The 19,260-nt window shown below is 65.6% G+C and overlaps 5 protein-coding genes across 5 annotated transcripts; 4 read left to right on the top strand and 1 right to left on the bottom strand.

The window, feature by feature from the left end:
- EMIHUDRAFT_450668 (hypothetical protein) lies at positions 1 to 1,025 on the top strand. The gene is made up of 3 exons (XM_005776422.1): positions 1 to 191; positions 266 to 313; positions 603 to 1,025. Exons 1-3 carry the CDS (start codon positions 163 to 165, stop codon positions 976 to 978), a joined length of 453 nt encoding a protein of 150 aa, XP_005776479.1. The 5' UTR covers positions 1 to 162; the 3' UTR covers positions 979 to 1,025.
- Positions 1,026 to 8,601: 7,576 nt separating this feature from the next.
- EMIHUDRAFT_59365 (hypothetical protein) lies at positions 8,602 to 8,805 on the top strand (the record flags this gene model as incomplete). Its single annotated transcript, XM_005776421.1, has 1 exon — positions 8,602 to 8,805. A coding segment is annotated over one exon (204 nt), but the record flags the coding sequence as incomplete, so codon positions are not given.
- A 1,134-nt stretch (positions 8,806 to 9,939) lies between these two features.
- EMIHUDRAFT_207120 (hypothetical protein) lies at positions 9,940 to 11,012 on the top strand (the record flags this gene model as incomplete). Its single annotated transcript, XM_005776420.1, has 3 exons — positions 9,940 to 9,981; positions 10,425 to 10,574; positions 10,686 to 11,012. 3 exons carry the CDS (start codon positions 9,940 to 9,942, stop codon positions 11,010 to 11,012), a joined length of 519 nt encoding a protein of 172 aa, XP_005776477.1.
- Positions 11,013 to 12,139: 1,127 nt separating this feature from the next.
- EMIHUDRAFT_435533 (putative peroxisomal membrane protein) lies at positions 12,140 to 16,702 on the top strand. The gene is made up of 7 exons (XM_005776419.1): positions 12,140 to 12,579; positions 12,714 to 12,773; positions 12,853 to 12,928; positions 13,234 to 13,344; positions 13,528 to 13,627; positions 13,695 to 13,966; positions 14,773 to 16,702. Exons 1-6 carry the CDS (start codon positions 12,158 to 12,160, stop codon positions 13,745 to 13,747), a joined length of 822 nt encoding a protein of 273 aa, XP_005776476.1. The 5' UTR covers positions 12,140 to 12,157; the 3' UTR covers positions 13,748 to 13,966; positions 14,773 to 16,702.
- Positions 16,703 to 18,533: 1,831 nt separating this feature from the next.
- EMIHUDRAFT_354608 (hypothetical protein) lies at positions 18,534 to 19,151 on the bottom strand (the record flags this gene model as incomplete). Its single annotated transcript, XM_005776418.1, has 1 exon — positions 18,534 to 19,151. A coding segment is annotated over one exon (618 nt), but the record flags the coding sequence as incomplete, so codon positions are not given.
- Positions 19,152 to 19,260: the final 109 nt, after the last annotated feature.

The following is a 19,260-nucleotide window of genomic DNA, read 5'->3' as shown; positions in this document are numbered from 1 at the left end:
TTTGCGCGGGCGCGCAGGCGGTCGGCCGCTACGGCGGCGCAAGCGAGGGTGACCGTACCATGCTCGACGCGCTGCTGCCGGCGGCCGCCGCGTTCACCGCCGCCGCCGCCGCGGGCGCAAGCCGCGCCGCCGCCCTCGCCGCCGCCGCCGCCGCCGCCGAGGATGGCGCCGAAAAGACCAAAATCATGGAGGCGCGAGCGGCGTGTGCGGCCTGGCCGCTTCGGCGCGGCGGTCCACGTCTCCTCACCGCCGCAGCTGTGAGTAGGCTCACGCGGGCCGCTCGTCGTACGTCCCGATCGAGGTGCTGCGCGACACGCGCCGTCTTTCGGCCGCACGCTTTCTTTTCCCACGCATATTTCTTTTTTTGTAGGTTCTGCGCGACGTGCGCCGGCCCGTAGATGCGGGAGATCTGCCCGTGTCTCCCCCCCACCTCTCGAGGCGTAGCATGCGGGGTGCTCATTCGAGTACCCCGACTCGCTCTTGCGAAAGACACGAGTCTACCGCTGTAGTCCGCTGCGTTCCGCTCTACGGACAGCCCGCGCGGTGCTCTCTGCAAGACGCCGTCGCCACGACCTGACTCTTGGTGGACCCATATGTCGCAGGTGCCCGACCCGGGCGCGAAGGCGGCCGCCTGCTGGCTCAGCGCCATCGCCAAGGCCGCGGCCGAGTAGGCGCCGCCGGTGCCCTCTCCGTCTGTTTAGCCCCCCGGCCGTGGGGGAGCGCCCGGCCCTAGCTCAGCCGAGATTTTCCCCTTTGTTCACCCCTCGTATTCGCCTGTGTGGCTCGCTTGGTGCACATGAGCGCGCCCGTGCGTGTTACACGCGACGGGCCATGCAACAACATGCATGGCATAGCATGCACCATGCGTGCCGGAACGAGGTCTTGCTGGGGGCCGTGCTGGGGCACCTAGTTAGCCATCCGAGGATCTCGGCTACATATATGTGTGATGACATAAGTCACATTTCGGAACAGAAGTGAAGCGTCGTTGATTCGACTTTCGAGTTTCGTGGAGTGTGTCCTGGACAGTCGACAGACCAAAGAGCGCGCGCTGTATCCTGTGTTATACGGTTTATACGCGCGCTGTATATATGCAGCAGATAAATGACGTCGAATGACGGTATGGGGTATGGCGTTGGGGGGTACCCTGACTGAGTACTACTCCTCCCTCTCTCCCTTCCCCTCAGGCGGAGGCAGAGAGCTCTCTAAACTCGCACGCCCACGTAGGCTAAGGCTTGGCTGTACTCGGCTGCGTTGGACGCTGCTCTCCGGCACCGTCAAGCGCCGGACGCTCTGCTCTAGTTTCGAGGACGCCTCCCTTAGACTGGGCTTGATGCGCGGCTCGCTCATAGCGCGCGCGAGGAGCAGCAAGCTCGCAGGCCGATAGATGCCGTCCTTGAGCGGCACTGCCACCTCCGAGTAGACCTGGGGCCGCGAGAGGGGCAGATGGCGATCTGTGAGTCTTTGGTGCGGCGTGTGTTAGCGCATTGGTGTGGCCCCTCACGTTGCGTTGCAGCAGCTCGATGGGAGTGGCGCCATCCACGGAGTCGAGCAGGTCGTCAAATTTGACGCCGGCGTGCCTCCCCGCAGCGTCCGGCTCGAGGTACTCGAACGGTTCGGTCTCGTGGACCAGCAGCAGGTGGACGCGGCGTCGCATGGCGGCCTTCACTTCGTCTGTGAGCCCGTCTACCCGCCGCTCGCCCTCGCCCTCAGCAGCCGCCCAAGTGCGCCCGTCGAGATACAGCAGCATGTGGCTGCACGTTGCGACGTCTTCGACTGAGGTCGTCACCTCAAGCTCTATCCCGAACTGCTGCAGCAAGCGCGACAGCTCTTCGGTCAGCTGCAGCGCGCCGGGGTTTTGCGGACTGGCGTAGATGCGAAACTTCTGCGAACCAGCGATGGGCTTCCAATCAATGCTGATACCCGTATTCGTGTACAGCCCCGAGCAAGCAGCCGGCTCCTCGGCGCTTTGTATCCCCTCGACTGCGCGCTCAAGCGCCTCTGCAGAGAGTGACAACTTGGACGAACGCGAGATGCCCACGCGGCTAATGGGAACGTTGTTCTCGAACAGCACGCGGCTAAAGTGGGTGTTGTTCTCACTAGACGGCCGCCTGTCAATCGCTGCCGTGGGCCGAATGAGCGGCGTCGCACACGCACGCAAGGTGACGTCCATGAACGCTGGAACACGAGTCCAAAGAAGAGGCCGGGCGGTCAGCGCAGCAAAGATGTCGGCCGAGCTCGGAACCTCTGCACCCCATGTCGCCAAATCGACCTCAAGTCCCCACCTCGGAAAGCTGAGGCACGCAGCGTCGATCGCGGCTTTGAGCGCGTGCTTCTCCATGTAGATGCTGTGCTCGTCGAAGACGCCGAGGATAAGCTTATCCAGAGTCATCGCCCGGAGCAGCTCGCGCATGGTGTTGGGGCGCGAGAGATAGCCGTCCGACAGAAAGATCACGACCACCTTCGACATTGCAACCTCAGCCGCGCCTCGCCCGCTCTGGAGATCATCGACGTCGAGAAACACCTGCACGCAAGCGGGGGGAGTGAGACGGCGACGGTGAGGAGTGCCCCGCTGGCACACGCGGACCCGCAGGTCGTCGGACGGGACCATGTCGAGAAGCCGCTCCTTGAGGATCCGCATCGCGTCCTGGCCGGAAACCCAGGCGTGCGATAAGAAGATGTGGTACACGTTGCCATCCGCCAGGGGCTCTAACTGCACGGGTTGTCCCGTTGACAGATAGCGAAGCCACTGTCGCCTCTCCCTCTTCTGCTCGATCCTCAGCCGACGGCGACGCTCCCGCACGTAGATAAGGAAGATCGCGGGGATTGCGATCGCAAGTGCGACTGCGACGTACTCTCCAGCGCTCAACAGGCCCTCGGAAGAGGGCGGCGAAGAGGCCGGCGAAGAGGCCGGCGGAGGAGGCACAGGAGGAGAGTAGTGCTGTGGGACCACGGTTGTACCGCCAGAGAAGACGAGAGCATCAGCGTTGGGCAACTGCAGCGTTGAGGTGGCGGCCGAGTAGCTGCCCACCCTCGAGAACTCGAGCACGGAGCTCGTGAGAAGCACCGACTGTGAGAGGCGGCGTCCCGATTCCGAGCCGCCTGTAGTTATCTTGTAGTTGACAAGGTCCAGCATACCGAGGCGATCTCCGGCGTCATCGAACACAAGAGGGCCGCTGATTCCCTCGACGGTTCCATTGGAAAGCGCCTGCATCGCTGCAAACAGCGCGCCCGCATCATCCGGCGATGCTCCGTCGAGAAGCGCGGAGTGGGCAGAGGCTGCGAGCATGATCACCGCGTCCGCATACACTGCCGCGTAACTAGGAAAGGTAGACGGATCATCATCGTGATCGCAGAAGGGCCGGGATACACCCGGGTTAGTGCAGCCTTGGCTGCTCGACGCATTGCCCCACAGCGAATGATATCGACTGCTGACGTCGGAAGTGCTCACACCAGATGACTCTATCATCCCCAGTATCCCCTCCGACCCTCGAACAGCCGAGCTATTCACGGAGCCGTCCGAGTTGTAGAAGGCTGCTTCTGCCGGGTAAGCGTTCAGCCAGGCATACCCTTCTCCAAACAGCCTGTCCTCATCGTAGGCGGCAGCGAAGACTGCGCGCTGCGCATTGCCGTAAGCGGCGAGGAGGACGATGCGACAGCGTCCATCGAGGCCGTCGAGGAGCATGCTGCCGGTGATGTCCCCATTATCGAAATCGTTGGAAGAAAACTCGGCCGAATCCGGGTTTATGATTTCGCCTCCTGAGCTCTCAAAGGCAGAGGTGAAGGCGTCCATGACTCCGCGACCCCACAGAGAATCGTCGTGAAGCACGCAGACGTGCCTCCACCCCAGCCGGTCTGCCAGTGCTGTAAAGCCGCGCTGCACGTACACGTCATTGGTCGAGGGACGCAAGAGGTTCGGGTGGGCGGACACGTTCGAGAGTCGGGGCGCGGTGGAGACTGGCGCGACCACCACCGTTGAGTAGCCGCTGGCGGTCCGCCAGCCGACATCTGTCACAGCGGCCACGTCATCCGAGCAGAACGGGCCGATCGATGCAACCATGCCGCCCAAATTGGCATCCAACTGATGGAACTGTTCTCGGACTTTGCCACTCCCACACGTTGAAACCCCCGACGTGGTCTCTAGCATTGAGACATAGAGTATGTGATTGGGCAAAAGCTCGTCCAGGAATCCGTCGGTCTTGTCGTTGATGCGCTCGACGGCGTGAAGTATGTGCTGGCACGTCTCGTACAAGCGAGACGTTGCAGGAGCGTCACAAAAAGCCCCAACGCGCACCGCACGATCGGGCGGCTTCTGGCGAGCCGAGCAGTAGCCAACGCCAGCTGCGCCAGTCTCGGCTTGTGGCAAGATCCTGCAGTAGGGGCGGTCCCCGCCTTCACAGGGAAAGTCTGTATGGCACAGGCTCTGTCCGTCGGAGTACATGCCCAGGAATGCAGCCTTGAACCCGCGGTGCGGCTGTGGATTGTTGCGGTCCGTCTCGAGTGTCAGAGTGAAGGGCGGCAGGCCGACAAACTCGAGAACCACGTTAAGCGTCGGGCGGTAGAAGCGAGAAGAGGAGTTGTAGTTTGCAAGGACAGCTCCCGTGGAATCAGCCACAGTAATTGCGTCCGTCGTCGACGATCGTATCCCAGAGGCGCTCGTCATAGGAGCCTCGAGGTCGAACATGGAGAACTTCAGGAGAAGCCCAGTGAGGTTGAGCGCACCCGTCTCGCGCGATGTGAAGGTCGACGGCACGTCCAACACCCAACGGCACGCCACTGTTGGCAGGTAGTCAATCTGGCTGTCGTGTATCGCTTGCAGCGTGCCAGCAACAGCTCCATGGCCGCTGCTGAGGCCGAAGCAACGGTCAAACGAGCACGCTGGGCCGTATGCACCGGCGTCGCATTGGCACTCGCCTGCGACGCAGCTTCCGCGGCCAGAACAGTCCGCGTCCGTCTCGCAGGCGGCCTGCTGGGCCGACCACGCCAGCTCGAAGCCGCTGCCGCTCCGGACGCCGTCGCTGGCGAAGGCGACGAAGGCAGGAGTCCGGACAGCGAGAGTCGCGGTGGGTAAGGCGCCGAAGGTGGCGAAGAGGAAGTCGTCCTCTTTCATTGCGCTGGCAGCGGCGGAGAACGAGGTAGGGACGCCACCCTCATAGACGCGGATCTCGTCAAAGCCGAGCTCGAGGTCGATGCTCGAGAGGTTGAGCGCGACGAAGGGTGCACCGCCGCCAGTCAGCAGCCACCCGCACCTCGAGTAGGGGTCGTATCTGCCCGCCGCTGTAGCACGCACCACGCCCTCTGCCTCGGCGAGCGTCACCACGCCGTTGCACGACTCCAGCTCGCACGATGAGCCCGCGTAGCCCGCGTCACAGCGGCATCCGCAACTGCCGCCAGCCAAGTCGGCTACGCCGTGCAGGCCGCAGCTGGGGCAGTCCGACGCATCGCCCTCGAGGCTGATCGACGCGCGAAACCCGACGGCGGAATAGGAGCCCAGCTGCGACTCGTCGTGGCTGTCTGTACGCCACCGCAAGTACAGCGCGACAAAAGCGCCGAGCGCGGGGACCGACAGCTTCCGGTCATTTGTGAGCGCCGCGCCGACAGCAGAGGCGTCCGCGAGGGTGGTGCTGGTCGCACACGCGCGCACCGTCGCGTTTGGCTGCGAACCGCGACCCGTGAAGGAGGATATTAGCAGGCCGGAGGAGGAGAAGACCTCGAGGACGTCATGCGGCGGCTCCGAGGAGAGGAAGGGGAGGCGGAGCTCGACGCACTGAGTCGGCTCTGCCACCGCCACCGCCCAGACGCACAACTCATCCGTCCGGTACGCGCCACCTCTGCCCCCGGCGTCGGGCGGCGGCCAGCGTGACGCTAGGATGGGTGCGCGTGTCGCGTTGACCACCTCGACCGCCCATCGCGCGCATGGGGTGAAGACACTCTCTTGCTGGAGAGGTGCGAGGGGGGAAGCACGAGGTCCGTCGCCGTCGAAGCCCGAAGCAGCGCCCAAAGCGAGGGCAGCCTCGAGGAAGGAGGCGTTGAAGTATGCGCGTTGGAGGCGCTGAAGCGTTGTATTGCTGGCGTCCGGGATGGAGGCGAGAACCTTTTGGGAGAACATAAAGCCCGCCTGCTTCTGAATCTGCGCCGCCAGGTAGCTCTGCTCCTAATAAGAAAAAGAAACCCCTGAAGGTAGAGAGAGGGGTGATGGGAGCGTCCCCACTGCTCTGCTCCTGCAGCTGCTCCTCTGCAGTCGGGTACTCGTACATAGCAACGCGCCGCGCCACGTTCTCGAGAGTGGCGCTAGCATTGTAGTCATCGTACAACGTCACAAAGGCGGAGACGAGGCGGTTGTATTCCCCGCCACGCGCAGCCCATCGCCCGAGCCCCGAAGCGAGCCTGTAATCGGCGTTCGCGCGCACTACCCCTGTCACCAGCCTCTCCACCAGCGCCTCGTTCCCGCCAGCTAGGAAGGCGTTGCTCACCGCCAGCACGTTTAGCGTCTCGTACCCCCATTTTGCCACCATCGACGCGGTGATCATCTCATGAGCAGGCTCGCGCGAACAGCCGGAGGGCGGATCCCCACCCCAAGGCGTCGAGGTGAGGATGGCGAGCGTGTTTCCCCAAACCGCGGCGCCATCGATGCGCCCTTCCGCCCAAGCCGTCTCGATCGTCAGTGGCGATGTGGTGACGACAGTCACGATATCGAAGCCAACGTCAGCGCCAGCAGGAGGCAGCTCCATCCTCTCCACGTGCTCCAGGTTTGACTCGACCAGCCCTGCGAGAAGTATGTAGTGCGCTGTGGAGTATCGCGGCGTGGCGATCACCGTGCCGCGTAGGTCTTGTGGGCCCTGCAGCCCGCACCTCACCACCAGCGCCTGCGCAGCGCCCTTATTGTGCAGGACAGCCACCGCGGTGAGCGCTGCGCCACGAGCGATCGCAGTGGAGTAGGGCGTGGAGCCCAGCATGGCAATGTCGAGATCGCCCGAGTCAAGGTGCGCGACCGACCGGCCTCCCGATTGCTGGCGGTGGTACACGAGGCACACGTCGTCGTCGTCAAGCCACTGCGACGATGCCAGCACATCATACGGGTTTGCCTCGTCGAACGTGCCTACTCGGACGCGCTTGCACGCGGACGGCGCTGTCGAAGCGCAGACGAGCAACGCCGGCAGCATATACACACTCACGTGTGGACGGCCGAGTCCGACTTTTCTTCGATGTTTCACCCCCCCACCTATCCTGATCCTGTTGCCATCTCCAACAAAGTTCTCTGGACAGGGTGGCCCGCCACAAGGACCCCAGGAATTGCGACTCGCCGCTTTCCTCCCGCTGTGATCCTGTGTGAGCTCTGTGTCTTGATTTGCCAACAATATACCTAATAACAAAGTTGACTTGCCAACAATATACAATATAACAAAGCTCAAAGGACAAAGCCAAAAAGGCGGTAGTCTACGAGGGTCGGGGCGATTCGTCGAGGCGATCGTTCATTCGAAACGCCCTCTATACATGTAGCTGCGAGACGTGGAGTTTGACCGAGGAGCTCTACCGGCGGCTGCGCTGCATGCATGCCCATCCATCAATCACTTACGTACGAGTAAAGGTAAGTAATTGTGCCGGGTGTCGCGCAGTCGCGCAGCCAGCGCTGGCGTGCGAGCATCTCCATCGAGTTGTCCGGGAGTACCCGGGTGGACCGGAGGCAGCAGCGGCAGCAGCAGCAGCAGCAGCAACAGCAGCAAGCAGAATGTCCTGCGCCTGCCTGGGGAGGGGGGGGGTGCCGCGCCGAAACACGTCGAAGGTGACAGCAATAGCTAGCAACGCGCCGTCGACGGGCATCGTGTCCACGAAGTAGACGCTCTTGGGCGCGCCGTCCTCATCCAGCGTGTAGAGGACCACGTCCATACCGTGCCGCGTGGTGGGATCGAGCAGGAAATCAGAGCAAGAGTCAACCCAGAGCAGACACAAAGCTTGCACAATCGAGTCCCGCAAGCGTGCTCCTTTTGGCGATTTTTCTTTTCATCTAGGCGCGATTACGGAAGGGGAATAATAAACACCTCAACCTGAATTACTCTCAACCTACTGCTCCACGAGACGTTCGGCGACGACCTTCTTCGGGGCCTCCTCTTTCTTTTTCTCGCTCACCGTTCTTTCTTTCTCACGCTGCGCCGCCTCGCGCGCAAAATCGCGCACGGAAGCGTCGACCGCACCACCTTCTCATCCAACTACCCATCTATTCCCGACAGTCTGCGTGACAGTTAAGAGAAAAAAGTAAAAAAGTGCACGCGGCGAAGGGTGCCCTTCCACGCGAGCTGCTCGAGTCCGTCGCGCCTCACGGCTTGGGAGTATTCTTCAAGGACAGTGCTCATGCGTCTCGCCTCAGCCGCGTCCTCACCCGCACCGCCAGCGCCGTCACGCCTCGCGAGGACGTCCACGCTCGCGCTTCTCCTGCTTGTGGGCAGCGTCGAGTCGTACCAGGGCACGATCTGCGACAACACTCAGTACGGAACATCGCTGTGCGACGGCACCTTTTGGGGCGCCGAGGTGGTACTGGACGGCCAGCGCATCTCGGGGACCATCCCTCCGCATATGATCGACAACGCCCGGGCGGGGCTGACGAAACTCCACCTGGACAACAACGAGATCTCGGGGACCGTCCCTCCGACGACGGGCGAGCTCTCGGAGCTGCAGGAGCTTCGGCTGGACAACAACGATCTCTCGGGCACCATCCCTCCGCAGCTGGGCGGCATCTCGTGGTTGAACCAGCTTTGGTTGTACAGCAACAAGATCTCGGGCACCGTGCCGTCGCAGCTCAACAACCTGCCGCTCACTGCGTGCAGGCTGGGCCGCAACCTCTTTGCCTGCCCCCTGCCCGCCCTTCCCGATTGCTGCCTCGAGCCGGTCGGCGGCTTCGATCCTCCGGAGTGCAACTACCTGCCGCCGCCCTCGCCGCCGCTGCCTCCGCCGCCGTCCAGAGAGATTGTCATCGGCACCACAGCAAAGCACTGGGCGCAGATCCCGTCGATGCCGCGCTCGTACTCTGTCGAGGTTGGCGACACGCTTGTCTTCATCTACCCGCTTTGGGACGTCGACGTGTGGAGCATGCCCTCCAGCGCGTGCGACTTTGCCGCCGCCGGGTTCGAGTACGGGCCAATCCTGCTGGCGAACTCCTCCCACGGCGGAGGCACGGGCGCTGGAAAGTCGAACCGATTCGAGTACCCGATGGCGGACGTGGGGACCTTCTACTTTGCGTCCCGCACCTTCTGCAGCGAGGGCCAAAGGATCACCGTCTTCGTCAGCCACCGCCCCCCGCCCCCACCGCCCACCTTGCCCCCGCCGCCCACCTTACCCCCGCCGCCGCCCTCGCCGCCTCGGCCGCTGGGCGCGCCGCCCGCCTCGCCGGCACCACCGTCACCCGACACCGGCGGCGGCGGGCCCAGCACTAATTACCTCGTCGGCGTCTTTGTCGGCGGGTTCAGCGCCGCGGCCCTCCTGGTGCTGTGCCTGCTCGCCAGGCTCAACCTCCTCCGGTGCCAAATGATCTCGCGCTCCGCAGAGCCCAGGGTGGTGAGCAGAAGCGCCGGTCCCGACTCGATACGCGCGGGCGCGCTGCGCCAGGCCGCGAGGGAGAAGGCCGAGAAGCAGAAGGGCTCGAAGAGGGCGTCCAGGCCAACGGACGCCGATATCCCGCGCAGCAGCGAGATTATGCTCCCCGATCTCCAAGGCTAGCTGTCCCGCGGGGTGAAGGACCTCTCTATATGAATGTGACTTGTGAGCGCGAACAACAGCATGAGAGATGAGAACTTGAACACGACTCACGAGATGGCGGTCCCCGTTCGAGATGTCATGGCCTCTCAATACAAATTCAAGATTATGTGAACATCACAGGCCAGCGCACAGCGCCATAGGAGGTATTTTCTTCTCAATAACAAGGCTGTGAAAGGTGCGGTTTGTTCCGAAATGGAACGTTCCGAAATGGAACTGTACTTCCTACGCAGACTTGTGTGGAGGCTCAACGCGTGCTTGAGGTATCGGTGGAGAGAAGCGCCGCCCCCGGGCACGCACCCCAACCTGGTGGAAGCTCTTTGGCCAACTACCCCCGGCGGCTGCAAGCTGACCTAAGTCGCACCTCCCTCGCCGCGGTTCCCGCCCAGCGGGGGCGGCGCAGCATCACGGCGCCGGCCATATCGGCCGCCGGGAGACACGGCCGCCGTCGCTGTCGCCCGCGGTTTTACGTGGTGCCCAGCCCGCCCGGCGCGCTTAGCGTCTCTGAGCTCTCCCCCTGCCCGCCCTCGCCGCCCTCGCCGCCCTCGCCGCCCTCGCCGCCCTCGCCGGCCGGCGCCGTCTCTGCTGCTGCCGCCGCGGCCGCGGCCGCCTCGGCCGCCGCCATCGCCGCCTTTTTCCATGGTGTGGAGGCACGGTTTTTATCGACGCAGCAGATGCAGGTGACGGTTCCGGCCGGCGTGACGGTGGGCACCATGTTTCAGGTCAACACTCCGACAGGGCCAATGCAGGTCATCGCTCCCGTCGGCGCAGGGCAGCAGATGATTGTGAACGTGCCCGCGGCGCCGGCGCCAGTGGTCACAGCGACGGCGGTACCTGCTATGGGAGCCCCTGTGGTGGCGGCCGTTCCTGTCAGCGATGCGCCGTTGGTGATAGCAACGCCGGTGACACCAATGCAGGTGGCACCGACACCTCCGCCGCAGACGCAGCAAATGACGCGAACGGTGGCCGAAACTGCTGCCGGTGGGTCGCAACCACTGTGGTCGGCGCAGGAGTTAAACGGCTGCTGGATCAACTGCTACCCTAATGACTATGCCTGTTCCATCGCAAGGATGACAAACGAGGGCGACGACGTGAGGATAGGGACCGGCGTCTGCTGCGTTCTCTTAATCCCTTGTCCTTGCCCTTGCGGCGAGAGGTGGCTGCGCGAGGAGGGCACCAACAACTTCTACAAGTCGGACCATGTCGACAAGTTCACCTCCAAGACGAGTATCGAGAATGGGGCGGCGTGCTCGAGGAAGATCTGCTGACGGCCTCGGCACACGGTTTACCTGACAGCAAGGCGGCGGCGCACAAGGGATCGCACGCACAGCGCGTCACGCGCAAGGCAAGGGATATCACGAAGCGTGCGACAGGTGGATTGTGTGCGCGGTACTACGTATACGTAGTAGTTCATAGCGAGTCAGAGCATCCACTTGCCTACTTTGGAAAGCCGCTCACCCTATCGGCGCTCGCCGAGCCGCGCTCGCTTAGCCGACGACCGTCCGGCCATGGTTCGGCTCACGCGCGCGCGCCACCGACTCGTCCGGCTTCGAGCCCCACGCCGTCGGCCGCGCCGCCGCCTATCCAGCCTGCGCGATGGCGGGAGATGCGAATTAACGCGCGGAGGCGTGTGCGTGGGGAGCTTGCGAGAGCGTGCAGAGATGATGCGGTTGGAGTTGCAGGCCGCGGTCGGGGTACAAGGCGCTCTGCGAAGCTGGCTACCCGACCGACATGCATCTGGCAGTCCGCGAAAGCTGTCAAAGCCCCAGACGCGGTGCACGAGCGACCGCTCTGTCAAGTACGGATCTCCCCCCCGCATGGGTACCCTCTAGGGCCCCCGCCGCCCGCGCCCCCCCAGAGGGTTTGTACGTGAGTTGGGTGAAATGTGTCATTCCGTGATGGAAGTCATCTCGTTTCGCGTTGACATGTTCGGCAAAGGTACAACTCTAAGGGGGGCAAGGGAGGCGAGGGCAAAGGACAAAAAGGCGGTAGTCTACGAGGGTCGAGGCGATTCGTCGAGGCGACCGTTCATTCGAACGCCCTCTATTGCTGCGAGACGTGGAGTTTGACCGAGGAGCTCACCCCGGCGGCTGCGCTGCATGCATGCCCATCCATCAATCACACAACAAAATGACGCGTGAGTGTTAGAGTTGTTTGGTATTGCTAAAAATCTCTCTCTCTCTCAATCACTTACGTACGAGTAAGTAAGTAATTGTGCCGGGTGTCGCGCAGTCGCGCAGCCAGCGCTGGCATGCGAGCATCTCCATCGAGTTGTCCGGGAGTACCCGGGTGGACCGGAGGCAGCAGCGGCAGCAGCAGCAGCAAGCAGCAGCAAGCAGAATGTCCTGCGCCTGCATGGGGAGGGGGGGGGTGCCGCGCCGAAACACGTCGAAGGTGACAGCAATAGCTAGCAATGCGTCTTCTCTTCTGCGTTGCTCTCCTCCTCGCTCCGGCGTCGGCGCTGCTGCGCCAGCCGGCGCTGCTCCGCACGGCGCCGGCCGCCGCGCCCCTCCGCGCGGCCGCCCCGCAGATGATCCTCGGGAGCAAGACCTTCCGCAAGGCGGTCCTGAGTGTGCGCCGCTCCTCCACGATTAAGGGATGCTCGCCGGGTGACGGCAGCGTGGGCGGTGGCAGCGGCGTGGGCGGCGGCAACGGCGCGCAGATGTCGGCCGGCGGCGACGACGACGAGAGCAACCCATTCGCCAGCGCGTGGAAGAAGTACAACGAGCTGCTCGACGAGAAGCCGCTCCTAATGAAGGCATTCACGTCCTTCCTCGGCTTCGCCATCGGCGACATCCTGGCCCAGATCTTCATCCAGAAGCAGGACTTCGACTGGTGCGCTCGGGAGCGCGCGGGGGTTTGGACCGCACACCCATCTCTTTGCGCGCCTGAGCGGGCGGCGGGAGTGGACGCATTTGGCGGGCCCGCGCACGTACAAGTTTTGCTCAGCAAGACCTCCATGTCCCCAGGTACCGGCTCTTCCGCCTCGCCAGCTTCGGCTTCCTCGTGCACGGCACCTCGTCGCACTGGCAAGCCCGCCCCCCCCTCTACTCCCCCAACGGATGTTTCGCCGGGCCGCCCGACGCTGCCACGCCGCTTGTTTGGAAGGTTCTACGGGATGCTCGACAGCGCCATCCCCGGCAAGGGCGCGCAGCCGGTCTTCACGAAGGTCTTCATCGACCAGGCCCGTGCGCCTCCCTCCTCCCGCCGCTCCCCTCCCTCCCCGCGCCGTGCCGCCCCCCTCCCCCGGCGCCCGCCCTCCACGCGCTGACGGGCAGGAGGCGACCAGCACCCGAGGGGGGCGGCAGAGAGGGAGAGGGAGAAAAGGGGTCTGCGGTGGCGCTCGTGGCGCGGGGATGCGTCCCAGCGTCAGCGGTGGCGCCCTCGGAGAGGTCGGAGACGTCGCCGCCCTGCGCCGTGCTTCGCCTGCTCACTCCAGTCGCCGGGGGCCAGGTGTTGTGGAACCCAATTTTATTTTATTTTATCCAGGTGCTGTGGAACCCAATTTTGGGCATCATGTTCTTTTCGTACGTCGCGTGCCTCGAGTGGAAGGGCCTGCAGTACGTCATCGACAAGACCCGCAACGAGCTGTTGAGGCAGGGGCCCTCTTTTCTTCCTCCCCCCCCCCCCCCCTCCCCCCCTCACTCTCCCCCTGTGACCCCCGACCCGCACCGTCCGCGCCGACACGGCGCACCCCGACACACCTCTGAGCGCGCCAGAGGCGGCCCTGGGCGTGGGCACGCATGCCACGGCGCGACGCCCCCCGCCGCCCGCCCGCGGCAGGTGACCGGCAGCTGGAAGGTCTGGCCCCTCGCGCACGCCATCAACTTCCGCTTCATCCCCAGCTCCCAGCGCGTCCTCTACATCAACAGCATCCAGATCGGCGGGCGGCGCCGCGCCGCCCCCCCCTCGCGGCGCGAGTCGTCGACGCGTCCCCGGCACGCCCGTAGGCTACAACTGCTTCCTCTCCCTCATCTCGAACCGCGACGCCGAGGCGGCGTAGGCTCGGCGGCGCCTCCTCGCGGGGGCGGCGGGCTGCGGCTCCGACAGGCACCGCGTCTCGCTCCAGCGCCAAGCCTTCTGCGTGTTTGCGATTGCGCCTGCGAGGCGGGCCGTGTGGGAGCGACGAGGATTACGACATGTGCATGCGACGCATCGATGGTCCTTGTTTTCATGCTCGACGGCGCCACACTTGGGCAGCCACGTATAGCATACGCGCTCGCGCAGTGAAACCACCCCGGGGCCAACCGTCTTCGGTTTCGTCGCCAAGAGTGTACTCTTGGGCCCCGAACCCAAATAAAAAACGTGTACCCCCCTTCGAGTGTATCTCTTGAGTGTTGCTCTGGAGCGTCCGGTTCAACACGCGCTCGCGCGCTCGCGTCTGCTGGCGCCCAGAGAACGTGTTGCACCACGTGCTCCCGGCGGAGCCCAACTGCTCGCACTCGACAAGGCAGTCCATCCACTCGCGGCAGCTGAAGTCGAACTTCCACTCAATGCGGCTCGCGCCGGGTTGTGAGCTCGGCGAGCGAGGTCGGAGAGCGACCTCCAGTTGGCCCAAGCCGCACGCCACTGAGGCAGAGCGGCCGTGCGCGTACGACGCCGTACGCCCCCTCCACTCTGCACCGACCGCAGCGCTGCAATTGCGACCGCAGTGGCTCAGCTCAGCCAGGGCTCGCCCGAGCTCGGAGCCGCCGGCGGTCATGGGCAGCAACAAAGGTTTGACGCGTCGCTCGGTGCAGGAGGGCACTGCAGTGGAGGTGCAGCGGCCGTCCGGCGCGCGCGCGATGGGCTGCAGCTTCATTGGCAGCTACCAGAGCGCGTCTGGAGCGCTGTCATTGTGTGACCCACGTCCAAGCGGCGCTTCCGGCCTGTTCCGCGCCTCTTTTTACGCTTTTCATTGGAGAGGGGGGGACGAGGTCTCATCAACTTCGAAACCGCCTTTGAAAGGGGGGAAATGCGTCCGTCCCTGAGAGGGTTGGGAAGGGGGTGGTTTCACTGCGGAGAGCTACGCGCCACACGGAAGGGGCTCTGCGCGCAGGTAGCGGATTGCGGTTCCGCAGCAGTCTGTGTATGAAATCCAGATATGAAATCCAGAAACTTGCTCAGATAAAACGGGGATAACACGGATGCAGTGCGCGCGCGAGCGCGCGAGACGTGAGACTCGCTCACCGCACGACTCTCTCGCTCCCCCCACCCGACTGGGTCCGCTACACCGTCCGCAGACCGCACCGGCCGACAGCGACACCACACAAAAGACCAACCGGCGCGCCGCGGGATCCGGGAACTGGTCTCGCGCACACACACCTCCCAGGGCTCGACGAACCGCGCGCCGGTCCGGCACTCAAGACGCGAGGCTAGCTCCGCCTTCCCCCGACCCTCATCCCAACCATCTATGACGGACGGACGCGTCGCCCGCCCGCCGTACCCCCCACACCAACCGCACGGCCCGAGGGGCCTTGCGCGCGGGCGGCGCGGGGGCGGCGGGCGGACGGCGGGTGTCCCGCTCAGCGCCCGTTCGGAGAGCTTCAGTCGAGCTCCATTGGCTGCTTGGCGGCCTCCTTGGTCTCCTTGGTGTTCACGAGCTGCTTGACGGTCTTGTTGATCGAGCCGTCCGACATGACGAGCATCTTTTTGTTGAGCGCGCGGTCGTCGAAGCCCATCTCGGCGAGGTCGTCGAGCATCGTGTCCCACTCCACCTCGGAGAGCGCCGTCAGGGCGGTCACGCACCGCTCGAGGTTGACGCCCTCGGCGCCCGTGTTCTTGTCGACAACGCCGCGGACCAGCTCGGCGTCCTCAAAGCCCATGGCCGCGAGCTCTGCCGCGGCAACCTCCTTCAGGGCGGACGCGTCGCGCGTAGCAGCCTGGACCGCCTCGGCCGCCTCGGCCGCCTCGGCCGCCTTGCGAGCTGCCTCGGCCTCCTTGAGCTTGGTCGTCGCCTCGGCCGCCTCGGCCTCAGCAGCCTGGGCGACAGCGAGCTCCGCAGCGAGCTTGGCCTCGTCCTTGCGAGCCGCCTCGGCCGCCTCGGCCTCCTTGTGCGCCGCCTCTGCCGCCGCGGCCGCCTTGCGAGCCGCCTCGGCCGCCTCGTTGGCGGCGCCCTCAGCCTCGGCCCGCGCCTCGGCCGGGGCCTCTTGGTTGGGCGCGAAGAGCGTCTGCTCGCCGACGGGCACTCCGGTGCGCTCCTCAATCATGCGCTTGAGCGTCTGGACGTCGGTCGACTCGTCGACGCCCTCGAGCGTCAGCGCGCCGTGCGGCCCGTGCACGACAACGCGGCGGCCCGCCGACGGCGCCTTGGCGCGCTCGTCGTCGTCGTCGTCCGCCTCGTCCTCGTCGCCGTGCGGCAAGGTGCGCGCCGACGCGAACATCGCGACATCCTCCGCCGACGGCTCCTGCACGGGCCCGTCCGGGTCGGCCACCACCTGAATGTGCACCCACACGCGCTGCCCAAACTTGCGGCGGCCGTGCGGGCCGGTGAGGCGCCAGTAGCCGACGTAGCGGCCCGGCTCGGCGGGCGCGACCATGTCGACCGCCACATCGACGGCCGCGCCCGGCAGCACGGGGCCGATGTCGGGGAGGTCGACGGCCGAGTCGGCGGAGAGCTGGTCGCCGCCGACGAAGGTGAGCTTGCAGCCCGGCATCCACGGCACGGTGCCGGAGTTCTTGAGGCGCCAGATCTTGGTGAAGGCGGCCCGCGGGGCAACCTCGGTGCCCTCGTGCACAGACACGTCAGAGACGAAGCGCGCCGCCAGACGGCGCGGGTCGCCGTCCGCGCCGTGGCCGGACTCGCGGTGCGGGTGGCACGCCCGCCGCCCGGCGGGGGCCCACGGGGGCGCCCACCGCTCTCCCGGGCCGCCGCCTCCGAAGCCGCCGCCTCGGAAGCCGCCGCCCCACGAGCCGCAGCGGCCGTAGCCTCCGCCGCGGCGCCACGGGCCGCCGCGGCCGCACGGCGGCGGGATGGCGCAGAAGCGGAGCTTCTCCGCCTCGGGGAGCTTGTCGTACTCGCCCTGGCGCGGAGGGGAGGGGGGGGGGGGGGGGGCGGTCACGGATGTGTCCTCGGCTAGAGATGTACTCCGCGGCTGTGCCTCGGCTAGGCTAGGTCCCTCAAACCTGGCAAAGGTCGTAGTCGTGGCCCGAGAGGTGGTAGCGGATGCCGACGATGGGGGACATGCCGCTCTTGTCGCACGTCACGCCCGGGTGGAAGCCGGTCGCGTCCGAGGGCGGCGCGGCGGCGCCGGCCTTGCGCCGGAATGCCACCGGGTGGATGGCGCGGTAGAGCGGCTTGAGGTCGGCGGACAGCTTCTCAAACTCCGCCTCGCACAGGTCGTAGTCGTGGCCGATGAGGTTGTACCGGAGCCCGACGATGGGCGACATGCCGGAGCGGTCGCACGTCACGTTCGGGTGGTAGCCTTCCCGCTCCGGGTCCGACGCCCGCGCCGCCGCCGCCGCCGCCGCGCCGGCCGCGGCGTCGGACGCCTTTGCGGCCAGTCCCGACGCCAGGCGGGCGGCGTGGGCGGCGGCACCGAGGCCGGTGGCGTCGGCGCCGGAGGCGGATGAGGCGCCGCGAGACGCGTCGTAGGCGGCATGGTTCGCCGCGTCTGACTCCGCGTTGTCGAGCTCCATCTGCGAGAGGATGCTCTGGAGGGGGGGCGGCAACGCGCTCATGACTTGCGGGAGCGTGTCGGCCAGGTTCTGGAAGAAGACGTGCGGGTTCAGCTCGGCCGGCGCGGGGGGGGCGTTGGCGCCGCCCTGCGGCGCGGCGTCCGGCGCCGAAGGCGCCGCCGGGGGCGGCGAGGTGGTCGGCGGGGAGGGCCGCGCCGCGGCGGGCGAGAGCCCCTCGACCAGCTTGAGGCGGAGGACGGCCGGCTCGGTCTTGAGAGCGAGGGAGACGGCCTCCTGCAGCTCCTCGTCGGTCGAGACGTTGATGTCGTCGTCCTCGTCGTCCTTGTAGGTCAGGTAAAACTTGGGCGTCTGGAAGTTGTCCGCGACGCGCTTCTGGATCGATGCAAACGTGAGGTGGTCAGCCCGTGCCGTCCAGCGCCGGGTCTGGTTGTTGCCTGAGATCTTTACGATGACGGTCGCCATCTTGTTCTGGGACTCTTGTTCGGGGGCAGGGTCTGGGCCGCTGCCTTCTTTCTCTGCGGGGGAGGGGCGGGGCGAATCGTTAGATGGCGGTGTGCACGCGAGCGGGATCGCGAGATTAGCTCGTTGTGAGGGGAGGGCTGGGCGGGCGGCGGGTGTGGACACGCTGGCTTGGCGCGGGCGGCCCCACGGGGTGGGGCCCGGCGGGAGAGTGGAGCGAGACACTTGAGAGTGGCCGGACCTGCGCTGGGCTCTTCTGGGCTCTGGACGACTCTCGATGACTCCCTGCTCTTTTTCTTTTTTCGGAGTGCTGGGGGGGGCGAAAGGGAGAACGTGGCCCTGAGTTATGTGTACGCCAACTCCGGGTGTGTGGCAGCCAGCTGGCTGTGACCTGTGTGTCTTGTGAGCCTGTTTTGTGTCTGTGTGTCGCTCGTGCGTGTCGTCATCATCTGTCTAGCGTCCACCCACATCGTACCGCGTTGGTGTCCAGTCGCAGTCCGAGCCTGGCTGTTCTCTTCACCTTCCTAACTAACTTGTAACTATAACTAATCTCACTCAATTTTTTAACAAAGTGGCAAAATCTGAGGCGAAACCGAGGACATTTTTACTCTCTACTCTTCTCCCTCGCTTGCCACCGCGTGCAGCAGCACAAGGCGCGCAAACTCAAAGACAGCGCCGTGAGCGTGAGAGAGCGCGAACCAACTGCAACTCCCCTACTGCGTCTCGCGCGCGATGGCGAAGCCCAAGACGCAGTGGCCAAAGTCGAGCGCCGCGATGCCGTTCGTGGCTCCGGCCGAGTCGAGGTGGTACCGCTCGTGGATCTCGTAGATCGAGCGGACGAGGAGCGCCGCCCGCGCGCGGGCCGCCGCGGGGAAGAGCGAGTGGCTTGCCGGCGACCACGGCGCCGCCGCCCGCCGAACCAGCGCCGCCGCCTCGCCCTCGCCGCCCGCGGCGCGCCGCAGCGGCGTCGGCTCGCCCTCGTGCAAGCTCGCGCCGCTGCGCAGGAGGGAGGTGGCGCGGGCGGCGGTGAGGGTCTCAAGGTGCGCGAGCGGCGTCCAGCCGCGGCTGGCGACCAGCCAGGCGGCGAGGTCGGCGTGGCCTTCTTCGGTTGCGACCTCCTCGGGCGTGCCGAAGGGCGTAGCGGCGCGGGAGGCGCCGTAGGAGGAGAGGAGCTTGGCGACCTCGAGGTGGCCGTCCTGGCACGCCGCGAACAGCGGCGTGGCGCCTTGCTCATCGGCCTGGTCGATCGCTGCGCCCGCCTCGAGAAGCAGCCGAACGCACTCGAGGTGGCCCTCCTGGCACGTGATGAACAGTGGCGTGGTGCCGTCGTTGCGGGCTTGGTTGACCGCCGCGCCAGCGTTGCGCAGCAGCCGGGCGATCTCGAGGTGGCCCTTCTCGCACGCGATGTACAGCGGGGTGACGCCGTCGGCTGCCTGTACG

This window comes from Emiliania huxleyi (genome assembly GCF_000372725.1).
Source record: "Emiliania huxleyi CCMP1516 unplaced genomic scaffold EMIHUscaffold_28, whole genome shotgun sequence".
NCBI classification, from domain to species: domain Eukaryota; phylum Haptophyta; order Isochrysidales; family Noelaerhabdaceae; genus Emiliania; species Emiliania huxleyi.
The sequence above is the reverse complement of the archived record's forward strand: the minus strand, read 5'-3'. Positions and strand labels throughout refer to the sequence as shown.

What these genes read in the sequence shown, in the direction of transcription:
- EMIHUDRAFT_450668 (XM_005776422.1), top strand. Translation starts at nt 163, where the DNA reads ATGGCGCCGAAAAGACCAAAATCATGGAG. An exon ending in AAAAGACCAAAATCATGGAG is followed by an intron (nt 192 to 265) that starts GCGCGAGCGGCG and finishes AGCTGTGAGTAG; the next exon opens with GCTCACGCGGGCCGCTCGTC. An exon ending in CGATCGAGGTGCTGCGCGAC is followed by an intron (nt 314 to 602) that starts ACGCGCCGTCTT and finishes CATATGTCGCAG; the next exon opens with GTGCCCGACCCGGGCGCGAA.
- EMIHUDRAFT_435533 (XM_005776419.1), top strand. Translation starts at nt 12,158, where the DNA reads ATGCGTCTTCTCTTCTGCGTTGCTCTCCTCCTCGCTCCGGCGTCGGCG. An exon ending in CAGAAGCAGGACTTCGACTG is followed by an intron (nt 12,580 to 12,713) that starts GTGCGCTCGGGA and finishes CCATGTCCCCAG; the next exon opens with GTACCGGCTCTTCCGCCTCG. An exon ending in CATCAACAGCATCCAGATCG is followed by an intron (nt 13,628 to 13,694) that starts GCGGGCGGCGCC and finishes GCACGCCCGTAG; the next exon opens with GCTACAACTGCTTCCTCTCC.